Source organism: Chelonia mydas, chromosome 3, assembly GCF_015237465.2.
Source record: "Chelonia mydas isolate rCheMyd1 chromosome 3, rCheMyd1.pri.v2, whole genome shotgun sequence".
Lineage (NCBI taxonomy): Eukaryota > Metazoa > Chordata > Testudines > Cheloniidae > Chelonia > Chelonia mydas.
In genome coordinates this window covers 201,218,753-201,237,670 of record NC_057851.1, presented here as the reverse complement: position 1 = coordinate 201,237,670, position 18,918 = coordinate 201,218,753, and the positions used below count along the sequence as shown (strand labels likewise).

The 18,918-nt window shown below is 56.9% G+C and overlaps 2 protein-coding genes across 3 annotated transcripts; both read left to right on the top strand.

Annotated features, from left to right (window-relative positions):
- Positions 1-42: 42 nt before the first annotated feature.
- On the top strand, positions 43-11,646 carry CNPY3 (canopy FGF signaling regulator 3). 2 transcript variants are annotated; one of them, XR_005224970.2, is made up of 7 exons: positions 43-499; positions 2,046-2,169; positions 4,986-5,082; positions 6,860-6,982; positions 7,237-7,354; positions 7,532-7,828; positions 9,866-11,646. XR_005224970.2 is itself a non-coding variant. In XM_037896305.2 (6 exons), exons 1-6 carry the CDS (start codon positions 379-381, stop codon positions 7,765-7,767), a joined length of 819 nt encoding a protein of 272 aa, XP_037752233.1. In that variant the 5' UTR covers positions 153-378; the 3' UTR covers positions 7,768-11,646. The 2 variants fall into 2 exon arrangements, 1 of the variants encoding a protein (XP_037752233.1); XM_037896305.2 differs by having other exon boundaries at positions 153-499; positions 7,532-11,646.
- Positions 11,647-12,856: 1,210 nt separating this feature from the next.
- Positions 12,857-18,918, top strand: GNMT (glycine N-methyltransferase). Its single transcript, XM_037896304.2, has 6 exons — positions 12,857-13,111; positions 15,380-15,507; positions 16,368-16,481; positions 17,236-17,378; positions 17,976-18,097; positions 18,397-18,918. Exons 1-6 carry the CDS (start codon positions 12,906-12,908, stop codon positions 18,566-18,568), a joined length of 885 nt encoding a protein of 294 aa, XP_037752232.1. The 5' UTR covers positions 12,857-12,905; the 3' UTR covers positions 18,569-18,918.

Below are 18,918 nucleotides of genomic sequence, written 5' to 3'. Positions count from 1 at the left end.
CCCCGCCCGGAAGTCGCCCCGCCCCGGCGCGGACCCCAGTCCGCAGCTCTGAGGAGACCGCGACGCTCTGATTCCCGCCGCTCCTGGAGACAGAGACGCCGAAGCAGTTAGAAGCCTCCTCATTGGTTGAGCTGGCGGCCGAGCTTCCTGCCTCCCCCATTGGCTGGCCGAACCCGGGGTGGTCGCTCCTCGGCTGGCCATTGGCCGGACTTTGATACGCTCGGTGCTGTGATTGGGCGCGCTGCTGTCGTTATAGTGACGCTATGGGGGGGGGGGGAAGAAAGGAACGTTCGCGGAAGTGAGTGTGGAGGGGCCGCTTGCCTAAAGCGCGCGCGCGCGCCCCTCGTGGGGCTCCCCCAGCGCCGCTGCCCCCCCGCCATGGCCGAGCCGGGCCCCGCCGCCTGCCTGCTGCTGCTCCCGCTGCTGCTGAGCCCGGCCCCGGCCGCCGGGGCCGCCGCCGAGGACACCGAGTGGGTCCGGCTGCCCAGCAAGTGCGAGGGTGAGAGACCGGCGGGGGGTGGGTGGAAGGAGGCTGGGGGCCCGGGGGAGGTCGGGGGCGCTGAGGGGGTGGGGCGCTGACGGCAGTTGTGCGGGAAGTTGGGGGATCTGGGGGAGGTCAGGGGGCTGAGGGTGGGGGAAGTCGCGGGCACTGAGGGGTCTGGGAGGGGCTTAGGGGTGTGGTGCTGAGGGGGAGGAGGGGGGGCGGCTGAGGGGCACGGAGGGGTCTGGGAGGGGTGGGGTACTGACGGCGGGGGTGGAGGAGGTTGGGAGATCTGGGAGGTGGAGGAGGTCAGGGGCACTGAGGGATCTGGGAGGGGGTTGAGGGGGAGGAGGAGAGTGGGGCACTGAGGGGTCTGGGGGAGGTCAGGGGGCTGGGGGTGGGGGAAGTCGGGCACGGAGGGATCTGGGAGGGGGCTTAGGGGTGTGGTGCTGAGGGGGAGGAGGGTGGGGGGGGCTGAGGGGCACTGAGGGGTCTGGGGGAGGTCAGGGAAGGAGGGTGGGAGAAGTCGGGGACACTGAGGGATCTGGCAGGGGGTTGAGGGGGTGGGGTGCTGAGGGGCACTGAGGGATCTGGGGGAGGTCAGGGGGGCTGAGGGGTGGGGTGCTCAGGAGGAGGCTAAGGGTGGGGCTGGGGGAGGCAGGGCAAGTGATAGGAGGTAGCAGAGCACGGATAATGGACCCATGTGGATGCTGTAGAGGCAGGACAAGCAATCTGATAGGGTGAAGAGGTCCATGGTATCCCAGGCAGCCCTGGAGGAAAGGACAGCAGTTTCCATGCTGACAGTTGTGGCTTCTGGTGCTTTCTCCAAGTTTCTCTCACTGTGGCTCATAGAGGCATGTTTCCTGTGGTGGGTGGGGAGAAGGCCCAGTGAGAAAAGGGAACTGCTACTTCTTGCTCCAGTGGTCATAGCTCACATTGTCAGATGTGGGGCGGGGGGGGGGGGGGGGGGGGGGGGGGAGTGTTCTACCATGCAAGGCATTTAAGCAAGAAAGTAAAGGAGAGACCTAACTATTGAAAAAATCCCATGCCTCTGCTGGTGATTGAGAAGAGGCACAAATAGGAATAATAGATTCTGGGGGGTAAGGGTGCGGGAGAGAAGCAGGCCAAAGTATGTATGGTGATTGGGGAGGGGGGGGAAGCAGTGGAGGATGTGATGTGAAATATCTAGAGATGGGTGAACTGCTTGCTCTGGGTGATGCAGCAGTTCTGGTGCCCCCACTGACTTGAGTGTCTCTTGGTTAGCAGTTGCACAATAGTTCACTAATTTCTCAACCAAAAAACTCTGGAATAAAAACTCCCTCTCCCAAATACAGTAGCTGGGATGTCTGGTTTTGTGTGTTGTCTTTTCTAGTAAATAATTATAGCGTGTGTTCCCTGAAAACAAGCTCCACGAGGACCCTTTAGTTAGTCATACTTAACTCCAAGCATCTGCTTTTAAAATAGCCCTGCTTGCTGGAAATGGCCTACTCATACCTAAAGCAGGCAAAACCCTTAGCAGGGCAGTACAGTTCAGTGCACCCACTAACCTGCTTCTCTTCTCCAGTGTGCAAGTATGTGGCAGTAGAACTGAAATCTGCCTTTGAGGAAACCGGGAAGACAAAGGAGGTGATTGACACACAGTATGGCTTTTTGGGCGGAAAGGGGTCTGGAATCAAGTACACGCAATCGTAAGTGAATCAATCAGTGACATCCGCTCAGTGGCCCTCTTTGCTGCTCCTCTGGATTAATAAATACCTCCACAAAGAGCACTCACAAGCAGGGGGTGACCTGGCCACCTACCACACTTGGGGGCAAAGGTTGCTTATCCCTTCTCCAGAGTTATTCGTGTTGGCAAGATATGATGGATGTTGAGTCCCTAGCAGGGTTTGATGCAGTGGTACCGCTCCACTAGTTACCAAGAATTGCAGATCCAAAGCGAAGTCACGGGGGGTGGTTTGAGCGTAGTCGTGCTGCCCAGTCCTAACTCGGGACCTCTGTCACCTGCAGCAAGCTGGACGGAGATTCTGCTGCTAGCTTTCTGCAGCACTCTGACAATTCTGTGGCAGCTTCATTTACATTTTGAAAGTAGGTTTTTAATTAATTTTTAATACATGTATCAGTCCAATGAGCTTGGGTCACTGCTGCTAAATTCCATTTATCTTGTGCTCTCCCAACATACTCAGTTGTCAGTGTGCCTCAGATATCTGCATTGTAGAAACTGTCGTACAAAAGTGGGGTTTCTGTAAGCTGAGGAGGGGACAATTGTGGCTTTGGGCACCTTTGGGATTGTAGGATAACCATATTAGCTGGATTTTTCTGCTATAGTGGTCAGGGATGAAGTAGTAGCCTAAGTTGGAATTTAAATAATTGTCATTCAACTCCAGAGTTAACATGTCACCGTGAGATCAGTGGTGTGCTCCCTTAGACCTGCTTCAGACTCTGCCCACTTGGGCAAACCTCACTGCACCAGTTACATTCAGTTCACTTTTTCAAGTTTTCTATCCCTCACAGTTGAGAAGGAAAGAGAGCCTTTCATGGACCCTCTTCTATCAGAGGTAGGGCGGTGCCAGTCATCATTGCTGTTAATCTCAATTTTTGTCAAGGCAGTTAGCTCCTCTTGGGGCTGTGCACAGAGACAGTTTGAGTTGAGGCTTAAACAAGATATCTGCCTGCTTCTTAGGTGTTGTGCACAGGGAACCCACTACGCTGCTGCTCAGGGATCTGTACTGGCTGGCAGTATGTTTCTGGGTGTGGTTCAAAGTAATGACTCTAACCTACAGAGCCCTGAATGACGTGGGCCACCTGTCTCACCCTCTGTGACCTTGTTGTGCCACAATCAGCAGACATGGAGCCCTTGAAGTGTAAATGGGGAAGAGGCTCTTCAAAGGATGTTCTCTGAGGACCTGTTGACTTTGGAAATAGCTTCCCCACAGCCTGGCTTTGTGAACTTCCAGTCATGCTGCAAAACCCACCTGTCTCGGAGGGGGTGGGGGTGCTGATAAATGGACCGGGTTTGTCCAATGTGGGCAGTCGTTGCTTCAGGATCACTCGGCAGCTTATATTCCTGTTGGAGGAGGCAGTTCAATTAGTGTGGGAAGGTATTCATTTTTTAATTGAATGTAATTGTTTTTCAAGACACAGTTAGCTCGAAATCTAGTCACTTTAAGAACTCCAGGGACGTTACCTGCCCCTGAAGTATGTCTGCATTGGAGCTAACTCTGATCAAGCTAGCGTGCTAAAAACAGCTGCCTCAAAGATGATCCTGTCCGAGACCCTAGGTGTGTACTCGGGGCAGCTAGCCTGCCGGTGCCATCATGGCTACACTTCTATTTTTAGTATGCTAGCTCAATCAGAGCTATCGAGCTTGACATTACATTTCCAGCTGCTGTACAGACAGACCCTGAATCCCCCTTGCCTACTTCTGATGGTTTTACAACTGCACTCTTCTCTTTAAATGTTTTTCTCCCTGGCCATTATGAGGAAATACAGATACAAAGAGAAGAAACTGGCTATGGTGAAACAGTAAGGCTGCTGTGTACACATGGTGTGTGCTGCACACAAAGGAAACACTTTTCATTTGCCCTGGTTACAGGTTTTACAAATAACAATAGTGGGTAAACAACTTCAGGCACCAGTGAGATATTGTAAGTTGATGGGGCCCTTTAATTTGTGTCTGGTACCTAGAGTATAAGATTAGGGGCGTACATTAAGTTTGAGCCCTCAAGATTGCAAAGATGATCTGCCAAACATGAATTGCTTGAGTCTACAGCAGGCAGCTCCAGCCTGTTGCTCAGAACTTTCCCGTGCACTGGATGAGACAGTGGTGGTTTCACAGCTACTATTCAGACCTTTGACGGCAAAAATGCCCCTTCTAATGTTAGTTCCGTTCTGCTGCTGCTTGGCAAAGCTCTGGGCAGGAGTAAAGGCTGGCGCTAGCAACATGGGATATGGACCAGAAAGTGAAGGCTGTGATGGGGGTTATGCAGCAGACACACCTTCTCCCCGCACCTCCCTTGCAGTAGCCAGGAGTCTCGAGGAGAGGAGTGAAGTAGTGTAGACCCCTTGCAGTTGCCAGGAAGCTGTGATGGAGGAGCCCATCCCTCTTTCAATAGCCAGGTGGAGGTAGGGGGAGCCCAGGGGTGGAGCCCCCACCCCTTTACAGTAGCCAGGGGCTGTGGAGGTAAGAGGCGGCATCTTTTCCCTTCTGGCACTTGGAGGGAGGGAGGCAGGCAGTGGAGTTCCAGTTGATTAGACACCTATCCTCAAGAGGCTGATACCTTTTGAAAGGTGGGGCCTCTAAGCTGGCCCAGGGTCAGCAAGCTGGTGGAAATCCCAGCAGCTGCAGAGACTAGCCATTGCCCCAGCCCCTTCATCTTGTGCCCATCTCTAGCCAGTGGGCTTAGTCCTCGAACTAGAATTTTTCTAGCCCTGTTAATGGACTGTAGCCTTTCTCGGGGAGCGGTACTAAATCCTTCCCCGTTTCACCAACTTCTCCTCTGGGCAGGGATATCCGACTGATCGAGGTGACAGAGACCATCTGCAAGAGGCTGTTGGATTATAACCTGCACAAAGAGAGAACTGGCAGTAACAGGTTTGCAAAGGTTTGTACTGTTGCTTGTTCCCTTTCACTGGAGCTTTAGTCAGATGCCCCTAGGCCTTGCCTTGCCAAGAGCATCCATGTTTGTGTCCTTGGTCTGCATCTGCAAAACAGACTTCCCAGGTATAGAAGTAGCCTCTCTCCCTCCCTCAACTTGTTAGTGTAACCTTCTCTCCATGGCCTTGCTGGTGGGTTGCATGCAACCAAGAATCCTGGTGGGGAGGTGTAGCAGACCTGTTCTCATGGGTGGAGTGGGGAGGTGCTCAGGAAGCCTCTTAGTGTAATGGGTTTGTACTGAGTGGCTTCTTCCGCCTGTGGTTTGGGATCATGTACGGATTAACAATTCCATTTTAAAAGTGTAGGTCGAGATCGCTAGCTGCCCAGGTAAACGTGCTGCTCCAGTAATGTTAAAGCTAAGGATAGTCCCATCCTTTTGACTGCCCCTTGTGTGTTTGCGTTGTGGCTTTGCACCTGCCAGGGTTTCAAGGGAAACAGTGTGATCCGCTATCAGCGTGGCAGGGAAAGCTGTGAAACCGTGACTCTTGCAAGGTCTGTGCACAAGGGGGCAGAGCGTCCCAGAGAACCCTTTGGGTTTGGTTGAGTTTGCCTTTCATAAAGACACTTTGCAGTCTCAGGGCTGGGCCCAGGGATCATGCCTGTGATGGAAGAGGCAGGGTTCTGTAGAGACTATATCAGTCCAGAGAATGAGCTGAGGCTTTAGTAATGGGAAAGCAAGGCTTCCCTTTCCAAAGGACTGTGGTACTGCTATGCCCTAGAGTCAGTCCCCACTGTGACTTTAGCCGTTTACAGTCAGGCCTGTCCCTTTAGCGTTCCCCTCTCCCTCTCCGCTCACATCCAGGCCACATCTGAGTCCTGCCACTGCTTCCTCTGGAACGCTGCTGGAATCCAGCCTTTTCTGCCTGTTCGGACAGCCAAGCCTCATCATGTGCTGCCATGGACTGCATCCTCCTTGCTACCCGCATTGCACCAGCCATTTGAAACAGGGCTGCTAGGACCATCTTCCCTGGCCATCGCTCACACTGTCACCCTCCTATGAGTCCCTCCCCTGACTCCACACCAAGAACAAACTGCTTGACCCTTTAGGCCCTCCCCAGCTCTGCCCCTCCTACCTCCACTTCACCAGGGATGCAGCCTCTTCCTCTGGCTTGTCTGCTCCTCGTGCATAGAATGGCCTCCCCAAACTGAACCAGACAGCCACTGCCCTCTCCTCTTTCAAATCCTGCATGTAGAACCACTCGCGCCAGGATGCTGACAAGGAATCCGCCACCGTGTTCGGTGCCTAAGGGGCAGATGAGGAAAGTCCATGTTCATTCAGTCATGGAAGCACAAACTTCGAACAAGTGTCATAGCCTTCCCCCTGCCCTCCTCCTCCTCAGGCTGGTCATCTTTGATGGCATGTTCTTCATGGCCGGGACTGTCTGTCAAGCAACAAGCGTGTTGGGGTCCCAGTCCAGCTGGAGCTGCTGGATGCCATACAGAGGGATGTGCGGGGGGCAGCAGATAAGGCCAGGCTTTCGCACCCTCCTGAGAAGTGAGCAGGCTGCTCAGCCACTTGCCCCTGAGGCTTCTCCCTTCATGCTACACTGGTGCCATGACTCCTGGTGCTGCACCCCCTCTTCTGCAGGGCTCTGAGCTGGCTCCCATGTAGGGGAGCTGTATGAGAGTTCCCCTCTCTCCCTGAGTACAAGCGTCGTGCGTGTGGAGCTGGGATTCTGCCTCTTCCCGAAGGTGGGGTCACTTGCATTACTGTGTCTCCTTAGGGAATGTCGGAGACGTTTGAAACCCTGCACAACCTGGTACACAAGGGGGTGAAAGTGGTGATGGACATCCCCTATGAGCTGTGGAACGAGACCTCTGCTGAAGTGGCTGACCTCAAGAAGCAGGTACTGCCCGTGCGGTAGCACAATGTCACTGGGGGCACTAGCGCGGAGGGCAGTAATGGCTGGGAGATCTGGGAAGACTGGCTCAGGCTGGGTGTGGGTATCGTACTCCAAGAGTTCACTGCAGAGTATGAGCTGCCCCTCTTTGGCAAGCTCGTCCTGGAGCTGCGCTTGCTCCCCACGTTGGGAGGGGCCCTGGGAGTGGGGTTAGTAGGGAAGGTCTCCTGGTGCTGGACTGTGCTTTCTCTCTGCACTAGTGTGATGTGCTGGTGGAGGAATTCGAAGACGTGATCGAGGACTGGTACAGGCATCACCAGAAGGAAGACCTGGCTCAGTTTCTCTGTGCGAACCATGTGCTGAAAGGGAAAGACACAAGTGAGTTTGACCTCTGCTTGGAGGCCAATGTCCCCTTGTATTTGCTGAGACAGCACACGTGCTCCAGAGGAGCATTGAAATGCCGTCTCTCAGTGTGAGCAGGAAGGGGGCGTGGGGTGGGGAGAGGAAACCTGACCGCCTCACTGCTCCCTTTTCTCCATGATGTCATCCCTGCAGGCTGCCTGGCAGAGCAGTGGACCAGCAAGAAGGGAGATGTAGCGACCACAGGGGAGAATAAGACAAAGAAAAAGGATGGCAAGAACAAGAAGGCAGCAGAGAAGAAAAAGAAAAACAAAGAGAAGGTTGAGGAAGCAAAAAGCCACCTGGCCCCAAGTGCTGAAAGGAGCCCTGAGGAGGAGGGGGATATCCAGCCAAAGGCTCCCCTTGCGCACAGCCCAGCTGACGAGCTGTAGTCTCTTGGACTCCGCATGCCAATTTGCAGCCCATGGTAGGGACAGCGGACACTCTGGACAGGTGGGATATTGGATGCGCTCTGGGCATTGCAACAGCCAGTTGCCTCACAAGATGGTGACCCCTTATTTACTGAAGGGAAATAAATGAGAACTCTTCCAACTTATTGCTCCAAGGGCAGCAGCCTGTTCCTGCTGGGTGGAGATCTCAGCCAGTCACGCCGTAGCTAGTCAGCATTACCATGAGCAGTGGTGCCACATGGATCACAGCAGCTGGCAGAGACCCCTGCACATGCAGGGCAGCTGGGCCGGACAGGAGATGCTTCTGAGTACGTGGAGCTTGTTAAACTCCCCTTAGTACTCCCTAGACAATACAGATCCTGCCTTCAGCGGGAGAGACCTGCCGCCTCTTGCCCAGCGTGATTGTGTTTGAGCGGGTATGGAAGTGGGAGAAAGGAGGCTGGTTTGCTCACGGAGGAGCCTCTGGCTTTTGTCTACAGCTGCCCGTGGGGCAGGGAACTTGGCAGTGGCTTGGAAGGAGAGTGGCTTCTGCGTGGCCAGCCTGGTGGGTTTGGACACATGGTCTGTTCCACAAAGGCTGGGCCCAGTCCTGCCCTCCCCTACGCCAGGCAGTCCCACTGAGCATGCTGGGGTCCCACAATGAGTTATCCTCCTGCTCTGCAAGCTTGCTGCCCACCCCACTCCCGTAATACCATTCCACTCAGGAGCAACCACTCCAGCTTCCTGGAAGCCTGTGGCTCCTGCTGTTGCTGCAGAGAGGACCCTTCCCCCCTCTGCTAATGTCCTGTTTCATTTGGTCTAGCGTGTGCTCCCTGTAGTAGCTTTCACTCTCCCTGCTGCACTGTGGACAGCAGCTCCTTGCTTTGCAAGGAGAGGATCACTTGTATTTCATGCAGTTCTTTGCTACCTGTTGGTGGTTTCTCTTCAAGTGCCAGTAGATATTAACACTCTCCCCGTGGGGTGCGGGAGCAAGACCCACTACGGCCTGCAGTGACACCCGGATAACTCTGAATGCAGTCTTTGTCCCTCTTGCACGTGCCCAAGAGCCTCCCATCAGCTCTAACACTCATCAAAGCACGTGGGGACCCCAGCCTGGGAGTGGGGTTAGGTCTGGTCCGGTCCAGCCAGGCTGACTGTGATCTCGGCACTGCAGCTCAGTGAGTCCGACGTCAGTGCACTGAGGTGGCTGCTCTGCTAGAATTAGGTATGTTCCTGAGTGCTCTTTCGTCTCACCAGCTCCATCATGTGTCATGGAATATTCCTAGGTAGTGAGAGACTCATCGGTCTTACCTTGCTTTTCAGGCTAGTGAGCGACTGTTGGTTCCCCAGGCAGGGCACCATACTCCAGGCACCAGCACTTCCAACTCTTGCCACTTTATCACAGGTCTCCTGGTATTTGGTGTGTGTGTGTTTGGTTTTGTTTTGTTTTTTTTTGGTTTTTTTTACAACCTCTGCTCGTGGCGTCATGGGATTATGAGAGAATCTCAGCTTTAGAATGAAGCTGTTTCTAGCCCTCATGGCTACAGGGGACAGCTTGAAAGTGTCACCAGAGTGTTGCCTAAAAGGCTCAGAAGTCAGAGAAAACCCCAAATGTGTGGTTTAAATAAATAAATAAATTCTTATGGGGCTGTTGGGGGCTAGACCCTGGGTTCTGAATGTAGGGGGTTGGCCCTGCCATTTAGACGCAGCCCAAGAGGCACAATTGGAAGGAAGCTTAGAATTATTTTTAAGCAAGGCAGTTTTACACCACTTCCTGCTATGGAGTAATCCTGTAATGCAATCGAGTGACTTCAGTGGGAGTGGGGGTGGGTCGGTACGACTGGGCATGGGTGACGGAGAGGAATGAGTGAGACTATCTGGCGTGACAAGTTTTTGTCCTTTCAGTTTTGTTCTATTGTAACTGCTGGAGTTGCCGCAACTATACGTTGGAATCTGTTACCGCAAGCAAGGGACTTGGCATTTTTGGCATTCCAGTTAGCGAAACTGGCCTGAAGCAGCTAAGAGCCTCATGGCCTCCAGCCCTTGCTCTTCTGGAAGGTTATCCTCTGATCACCTTTGTCCTTCTCTCTTCCCCATACAGTCCTCCTTTACAGGTAGTAATGAGCTCTGCAATGCCAGAACCTCTGCCTTCCACCTACTGGGACAGCTGCTATGCCAGCAGCACAGCACCTGCTAATGCTGCCCCTACCGTGCCTACACTAGACGCTTCCAGCACCGACTTCAACTCTGGAAGTGTTAGCAGAGGCTAGAGCCCTCCTGGAGATGGGCCCCAGGCTGCCAGTGGCCTTGATTAGACTTTCTGAGCAGGCTTAGACAGGGCATTATGTGACAGTGTTAAAAACACCAGCGGGCTGTCAACATGAGGGCTCCTAACCCCACTGGAATCTGTCCTGAGTGTAAACAGCTCCTTGGAGACAGGAGCACCTCCCAGATCTCCAGCACCATTCCTCCAGCACAGCGAGAGGGGCTGGGTATGCCATACAGACCCCGGCATGTACACAGCAGTGAGATGCTGCAAAGCAACCCTTGCCTCTACATTTCCCAGCTCTTCTCCCACTCCGTGGCAATGTAAGACAGTGAAGTGCAGCACCCACGCAGTGAGAAGCAGAGAGATCAGAAGAAAATGCTCTGTGGGCCTTCAGTAGATACAACCCTCCAGTAAAGCTGCTGCTGGAATATCCTAACAAGAGACTCCAGCTCTTCCACAGATCCTGGCTTATTGCTTTGTTTTTGACCCAAGCCTTTCACCCCTGTGTTCTAGGTACTTGTCTGGCCTTGAGCCCAGTTCCAGGTGAGGTTGCTGAGCCCAAGGTGAGGCTCCTGGTGTTTGTTTGCACATTGTGTTTGATTCCCCTAGTGCTTTGCACTGGGAGGAGTGTTTGCTGCTTTGGCCAAGATACAGCAGAAGTCTAGTGTTCTTCCCTGACTGCTGCTTAGCAGGGGTGATCGACCAGTTCTGCTCTGCTGCTGTTGTTCCTGGGTCCACGTAGTTGTTTGCGTAATTGCAGCTGAAGCCTTTCTGCCAGTAAGTGTGGCGCAATAGGGCAGGCCCTTGCCAGGTGCAGCTCAATGACCCAATGACTGAGGGGGAGACAAAGCCCAGGTCCAAGCCAGAGTGACTGCAGCCATTGAGATGTCCAGAGACTGCATGCAGAGGTCTGGAATAGGAGCATGGGAGAGTTTCTCAAATGAACAGGAATCTTAAGACTCCTTATCAAGAGCACTGCAGCAAACTGGGCCTGCCCCAGGAACGATGCAGAGATAGCATCCAGCTGACTTCAGAGCAAACCCCAAGGAATACAAACCCCTGTGCTGAACAGAGGGAACCTGCCTTTGACAGAGACCCAAATCCGTCTGTTACACGGTGGCAACATTGAGATAGCTCAGAGAGGCTGCAGGGTTTCCATATGTGGGCACAGCAGTGAGCTGGTGCATGCACAGGGCAGGGAGGGTGCAAAGCTTTTTTATGTCCTGCCCGACACAGGACAGTCAGGCCCTGTTTGCAGTTGAGAACAGTGAGGTGCTGAGCCAAAGAGGGTGATGGTACCGTCCTAGTCCTCTCCGGGCTGGGCTGGATTACAGAACCCAGCCATGGTGACAGAGCAGTAGCTGATAGCCCTTCCCTACGGTGCTCTTATTAACCTCTCATTTTTCTTCCCCTGCCTCCCCAGAGGGCTAGGTTTTAGATGAGCAGTTGTATCTTAAATGTCTAGGGCCCTGTCGGCTCCATAGCCAACGCTCTTGTGTAGATAGTGGCCTGTGATCCTATGTGAATCTGGTTAATGGTCACATAGTTTCACCCTGAATTCACTCTTGTGTGCTATTTGCAGTTATTTTTTAAATAAACTCCAAGTCTGTTAACGGTTTGTTTGTCCTGTTTCCTAAGTATATTAACCCATCTCATCTTCTCTTTCTCTCTCTTCCCAGCTGGAATTTAACCATAATCCATGTTTATCTCAAACATTAGGCAGCTGCAGTTGTGATGTCAAGAGAACAAAGGTCTGAACTTCAGGTCAGAAAGGGACACCTACTCTGAATTATGGGGATGAAGAGGTGCAGTGGTCAGACGCCAGAATCCTGTGTTTCTGGAGTCAAACCTCTTCTTTCTAGATCTGTGGACAGTAGCATTGTGTATAGGAATCTGACTCCTAGTTTCCTGTTGGGTGTACGAATTGACACTGATCTAGCAAATTGATTGTAGGGTCAGTGTGGGATACTTGCTAAATCTTCCCCTCATGCAATATAATGAAGAATGCTAATGTGAATTGGACAACTGGGAGATAATGTGCAAACAGAAGTTTCCAGAAGTCCCAGAATGGGACTCTCTGAAGTGTGAGTCTGAGTTGGCTGAAAGCTGTAAACACAAAGAATGGCAAATTAAAAGGGAAAAGCAAAATTGACTAGCCCTCCCCCTGATGATCTGTATCTCAGGGGAGTAACCCGTGTGCACTTCACACCTTGCTACAGTGGGCCAAGAAATGGAAATCTCTTCCCATGGGAAATGGTATTTTGGGAGAAAAGTCCCAAATAGGGACAACCCCCCCCGTGTGTGTATTCCCCTCCACTTGTCCCCAGTCCCTTGGCTGTTGTCAGGTCTAAATCGTGCCCCTGTATTCCCTAGCAGAGTGTTAATTAACTTGCCTTCACGCCCTCCCTGTCTCTGACAGCGAGGGACTGGACTGAGCTGGTAAGCACTGTAACAGCAGCTGGAGGAAGTCGGCAGCGAGGGGCCAGGGGGGTGCAGGCTTGCCCATGCAGGGTCGGGTAGCTGCGACCAGTCCCAGCTTGGCTCACCTGCGTGTCACAAACCAGGCCCGGGAAATTTCCAGCCCGAGTGCTGGGCCTCCCGGGAGTGAGAACTTTCCCTTTTCTTGGTCCTTCATCGCTCGTTCGCTCCGGAGCCAGCCCAGGAGGGACTCCTGCTGCTCGGAGAGCCCTGGGCAGGCTGCTGGCTTAATCCCCCCCGGCCCCTGCAATGGGTCTCCAAAGCAGGAGGCCGGGGGGAGCCGCTGCAGGCGGGGGCGGGGCCCGGGGCGGGAGCCGGGAGCTGGGGCGGGGCCCGGGGGCGGGGCCCGGGGCCGGAGCCGGCGGGGCCCGGCAGAGCCCGGGCAGGCGGCGGCATGGTGGACAGCATCTACCGGACGCGCTCGCTGGGGGTGGCGGCCGAGGGGCTGCCGGACCAGTACGCGGACGGGCGGGCGGCGCGCGTCTGGCAGCTCTACATCGGGGACACGCGGGGCCGCACGGCCGAGTACCGCAGCTGGCTGCTGGCGCTGCTCCGCCGCCACCGCTGCCGCGCCGTGCTCGACGTGGCCTGCGGCACCGGGTGAGGGCCGGGGAGCGGGGCCGGGGAGCCCGGAACGCCCACCCGCCGGGGGGGGTGTGTGTGTGTGTGAGAGAGACACCCCATACAGCCCCCCCGTGTGTGAGAGACACCCCGTACAGCCCCCCCGTGTGTGTGTGACACCCTGTACAGCCCCCCCGTGTGTGTGTGACACCCTGTACAGCCCCCCGTGTGTGAGAGACACCCCGTACAGCCCCCCCGTGTGTGTGACACCCCGTACAGCCCCCCCGTGTGTGAGAGACACCCCATACAGCCCCCCCGTGTGTGAGAGACACCCCGTACAGCCCCCCCGTGTGTGTGTGACACCCTGTACAGCCCCCCCCGTGTGTGAGAGACACCCCGTACAACCCCCCGTGTGTGTGTGACACCCTGTACAGCCCCCCCCGTGTGTGAGAGACACCCCGTACAGCCCCCCGTGTGTGAGAGACACCCCGTACAGCCCCCCCGTGTGTGAGAGACACCCCGTACAGCCCCCCCCCGTGTGTGTGACACCCTGTACAGCCCCCCCCGTGTGTGAGAGACACCCCGTACAGCCCCCCGTGTGTGTGTGACACCCCGTACACCCCCCCCGTGTGTGAGAGACACCCCGTACAGCCCCCCCGTGTGTGTGAGAGACACCCCATACAGCCCCCCCGTGTGTGTGTGACACCCCGTACAGCCCCCCCGTGTGTGTGACACCCCGTACACCCCCCCGTGTGTGAGAGACACCCCGTACAGCCCCCCCGTGTGTGTGTGACACCCCGTACAGCCCCCCCGTGTGTGAGAGACACCCCGTACAGCCCCCCCGTGTGTGTGAGAGACACCCCGTACAGCCCCCCCGTGTGTGTGACACCCCATACAGCCCCCCCGTGTGTGAGAGACACCCCGTACAGCCCCCCCGTGTGTGTGACACCCTGTACAGCCCCCCCCGTGTGTGAGAGACACCCCGTACAGCCCCCCCGTGTGTGTGTGACACCCTGTACAGCCCCCCCGTGTGTGAGAGACACCCCGTACAGCCCCCCCCCGTGTGTGAGACACCCTGTACGGCCCCCCCCCTGTGTGTGACACCCCGTACACCCCCCCGTGAGTGTGAGAGACACCCCGTACTGCCCCCCCGTGTGTGTGACACCCCGTACACCCCCCCGTGTGTGAGAGACACCCCGTACAACCCCCCTGTGTGTGTGACACCCCATACACCCCCCCGTGAGTGTGAGACACCCCGTACAGCCCCCCCGTGTGTGTGACACCCCATACAGCCCCCCCCGTGTGTGAGACACCCCGTACAGCCCCCCCGTGTGTGAGAGACACCCCGTACAACCCCCCTGTGTGTGTGACACCCCGTACACCCCCCCCGTGTGTGTGCGTGACACCCCGTACGGCCCCCCCGTGTGTGTGCGTGACACCCCGTACGGCCCCCCCCGTGTCTGAGACCCCCCGTCTGTGAAATCCTCGTACAGCCCCACCGTGTGTTTGTGTGTCACATCCCCGTAGAGCCCCCCACTGTGTGTCACATCCCCGTACAGCCCCCAGTCTGTCGGATCCCCCTGTGTCTGAGACCCCCCCCCAGTCTGTGCAATCCCCATACAGCCCCCTGTGTCTGAGACACCCCTGTGAGTGAGATCCTTAACCCCCCTGCCCCGTGTGTGGGACCCGCCCATCCCTCTCTGTGAGAGAGCCCCCTACAGAGGGGGAACCCCCAACATGTGTGTGTGAAATCGCTGTATAGCCCCCCCATGAGTGTGACCCCCTACCTGTGTGTGTGAACCCTCCCCTACCCTGTAGGTGTGACCCTCCCCCCCCACCAACCCTTCCCTCCATTGTGTGTTTGCAGGAACTCTCCCTACCCTGTGTGTGTGAGATTCCCCATACAGCCCTATCCCTGTGTGCGCCCCCCATACATCCCTGTGGTGTGTGTGGGGAAAACCCCCCCCACATATGCAGGAACCCCTACTGCCCCATGTGTGTGTGAGACCCCCATACAACCTCCATCCTGTGTGTGAGTGGAAACCCCTGCCTTGTGTGTGTGAGACCCCCTGTACAGCCTCACCCCATGTGTGTATGAACCCCTGAGACCGAGGGGACACCCCCCTCTGTGCATGTGAGACCCTTCTTCAACCCTCCCAGGGCCTGAGGGGAACCTCTACACCCATGGAGCCTTATGGGATACCCCATCCCACGCCATCTGTGTGATGCCCCCAGCCCTGGCACGCACCCAGGCACCCCGCTCATGTGCCCTGCAGGTGTGTGTCACACCCTTTCTGCCCTCGGCAGGGTGGACTCCATCATGCTGGTGGAGGACGGGTTCAGCGTGACCAGCGTTGATGCCAGTGACAAGATGCTCAAGTACGCCCTGAAGGAGCGGTGGAACCGGCGGAAGGAAGAGGCCTTTGACAAGTGGGGTAGGCACTGTGCCCTGGGGCGCACACTTGGCCACGGAGCAGTGTGCCTGCCCCTGGATTGCCTTGGGGTGGGGAGGCCCCAGGTCCTGTCTTTTATCCCGATGCTACACGCACGCCTTTGATTTCCCCTTGGAAATGAGCCACTCAGGCTCTGAACCCTTCCTGGTTTGTCTCTGGCTGGCAATGAGCGCGGTTGGGGCTGAACAGAACAGCTTCCTGCTGGCACTGGGGGTGATGATGCCTCTGTAGGGGTAGCTCAGAATCCGCTGGACTCCTGCTGCTGCTCATCCCGGCATTAAAACGCCTGCTGCCGGCTCTGCCAGGCTTCCCCTGCCCCGGGGGGATCAACGTCCAGTCCCTAGGTGCTGTAAGCTGCATGTCCAAGGCAGACCCCCCTCATGGTACCCTGTCTCTCAGGGACCTACTGGAACATTTCCCTGGCATAGGGTCACCAGCAAGTGTAACAACGTGCTGCGTGCCCCTCTTCCCTTGAAGTCATTAAGGAAGACGCTTCGATATCACACCCCGTTCGCCCGCCTCGCATGATGCAGCACTAGCTTCCCTGTGCCTGGCTTTGAAATGGGAATGATGCCCCGTCCCACCTCCCCAGGGTAGCGAGTGTCTGAGTGTTGCGGCTGTTGTCTTTGGCCATGGCAGTGCCTCTCTGAGCCGAGCGATTCAATTAGCACAGCTCTGTGTGGTGCGTGCTGGGGGTCGGCAGTGCTTTCTGGGATGCAGTGGAAATGGGAGCTGAGGCAGGAGGAGTGGGGATCTGTGTGCAGGAGGGAAGGCCTCCTAGCTAAGGGAAGGCAAGGCACGCGCGTGCGTGCGTGTGTGTAACCAGCTCTCGTGTGGTGCAGTCATTGAGGAGGCCAACTGGCTCACCCTGGACAAGGACCTGCAGAAGCCTGGAGACGGGTTTGATGCTGTCATCTGCCTGGGAAACTCCTTTGCGCATCTGCCCGATTTCAAAGGTGAGCCTGGTGAACGGGGTCTGCTTCCGGGGACCAGCCCTGCAGCCAGAGCCCTGAGGGCCGGGGGCAGGTGCGCATGCAGGGTTCTCATCTCCAAAGCACCAGCCCTCGGCAGCTGCCAGGCGAGACGGGCCCACCATCCCATTTACTGCTGCAGGGGGTTGCTGAGACTTGCTCAAGTCCACGCTGGGATGGCAGCAGGATTCGAACTCCCAGCCCATGCTCAGTCCGTGTCCAGAATACAACCAAGGTCCCGACTCCCTGTGTGGTGCAGGAATGAGGGAGAGAAGAGAAGGTTGCTCGGCTCCACCTTGGAGCGTCCTGGATTCTGGGGCTGCTCTAACTTACACTGTGCTGCAGCGGCCCTATATGAGCTGTCTGTGCAGTGCGCACCAGCTGCCCCATCCTACCCTAGCCCCCCCTTCCTGCCCTGAGGGCACTGGGCTGGTCCTCTGGCTGTACCTGCTCCAGGGGCCCTCTTATGCTAGGGCGTTTCTGGATGGCCAGTGTGGGCCGTGCTAGGGCCTGCTTATCTCCAGCCAGGAAATGGGGCTCCTGGGGAGGCAGACTAGCTGGCTGTGGCCAGTAAAGCATTGCTTAGCTGAGGCCCGCAGGGCCCCGGAGCCCCCTACACGTCCACTGCTCTCTGTCAGCGCCACTGTAGGACAGAGCGAGATGCCGTGGGCAGCTGGGGTGGGGGATGGGCTCTGGTGTGTTGCAGACGGGGATAGCTGAATCCCGCCCCTTTGCCTAGGTGACCAGAGTGACCATAAACTGGCCCTTAAGAACATTGCGAGCATGGTGCGACCAGGCGGCCTCATGGTCATCGACCATCGCAACTATGACTACATCCTGGCCACGGGCTGCGCCCCCCCTGGCAAGAACATCTACTACAAGGTCACTGCCCTTCAGGCCTCCCTGGTGGAGGGGGAGGTCACTGGGGGGGGCTGCTCTGTTTGTCTTGTCCCATTGCAGGATAGGGAGAGAGCTGACTGGCACTCAGTGATGGGGAGATAGAATCCTCCCGCCACCCCACACGTCCTCCCTGGCCCCACGACCTGGCTCTGGCAGTCCCCCAGCCATGCCATGGGCTCTGGTGCCCTGGTGGCATGAATCCTCAGCTGGCCTGATAGGAGGGGGCAGCTCTGGCTAATGATGGACAGGGCTTAGGGAGGTAATGGGGGAGCCTGAACCGACTGGAGGCACAGGTGAGGACGGAGCGGAGGAAGGAGAGTGTAGCAGCCCCCTACATGCCCTCGGGGGTAGCCGCGGCCAGAGGCATCACTGGGTGCTGTGCAGACCACACCAGGAGAGCAGGCTGTGTTGGGGTTGGAGCATCACCACAGCTCCAGGGGGGCAGGCTCCATCCCAGAACGAGCAGGCAGGGGGCGGCTAATGCCACCCCAGCAGACCTGGGGCAACTCCCCCCATTGTGCCTGGGGGCTGACACATGGGAGGGGGAGGAGGTAACTCTTGGCCTTGTGCCCCTCCCAGAGTGACCTGACGAAGGACATCACCACATCCGTGCTGCTAGTGAACAACAAAGCCCATATGGTGACCCTGGACTACACCCTGCAGGTCCCAGCCCAGGAGCCAGAGGAAGTCACGGAACTGAGGTATGTGCTGGCCGGCACAGTCACTGGTGGCGAGAGCAGGGGTGGGCCCCAATCCACATGCACACGAGGTGTCTGGGCACAGGGCGCACGCCGCAGGGGCCTGTCCTGCTTTGCCCAGCTGGGGACTCCTGCAGGCTGAAGAGAAGCACAAGCCCTGGGCGGCTTGGCTGCATCCCTGCCAGCCCGACTCCCCCACTCACGGCAGGCTCCTGGCAGGGTCACGTTGGCACAGGCCAGAGGCCCCCCCACCCCAGGCGCCTGCCCCAGCCCCTCACTGTGGTCTCTCTCCTGTGTTCCAGCAAATTCCGTCTCTCCTACTACCCTCACTGCCTGGAGGCCTTCACGGAGCTGCTGAAGAACGCCTTCCAGGGGCAGTGCCAGCACAGCGTCCTGGGTGACTTCCAGCCCTACCAGCCCGGCCAGGCCTACACCCCCTGCTACTTCATCCACGTGGTGAAGAAGACCGGCTGAGGCACTGCCTGGCGTTGCTGGCTGGACTGCGCCCCCGGCCCTGTGGCGACGGACGAGGACGTGGAACGCTTCTCCATCTTCCTGTCTGAACAGCTCTGCTTGGGCGGCTGATGGGACGCTCCACCAGCCGGCCACTTCAGGGGAAAGCCCCAGGGTTTGCCTGTGAGGCCTCCGTAAGGCTCTGTGGCTGGCTAGACTGGCCTGTACGGCTGCTGCTTGTCCCTCTCTGCTTCTCGCATTTGCCAGGCTGCACCGGGGTGGGGGGCGTTTGTCCAGATCTCAGGGCTGGAGGGCTCTCCAGAAGGCTGTTGCGGGGAAAGTGAAACAACGCTCATGGAGAGTTACCAGTG

Bases quoted from the DNA above. Each gene is read 5' to 3' on its own strand.
- CNPY3 (XM_037896305.2), top strand. From the start codon at position 379: ATGGCCGAGCCGGGCCCCGCCGCCTGCCTGCTGCTGCTCCCGCTGCTG. The intron at 2,170-4,985 runs GTAAGTGAATCA...TCCTCTGGGCAG, and splicing joins GGAATCAAGTACACGCAATC to GGATATCCGACTGATCGAGG. The intron at 6,983-7,236 runs GTACTGCCCGTG...TCTCTGCACTAG, and splicing joins TGGCTGACCTCAAGAAGCAG to TGTGATGTGCTGGTGGAGGA.
- GNMT (XM_037896304.2), top strand. From the start codon at position 12,906: ATGGTGGACAGCATCTACCGGACGCGCTCGCTGGGGGTGGCGGCCGAG. The intron at 15,508-16,367 runs GTAGGCACTGTG...CGTGTGGTGCAG, and splicing joins AGAGGCCTTTGACAAGTGGG to TCATTGAGGAGGCCAACTGG. The intron at 18,098-18,396 runs GTATGTGCTGGC...CCTGTGTTCCAG, and splicing joins GAGGAAGTCACGGAACTGAG to CAAATTCCGTCTCTCCTACT.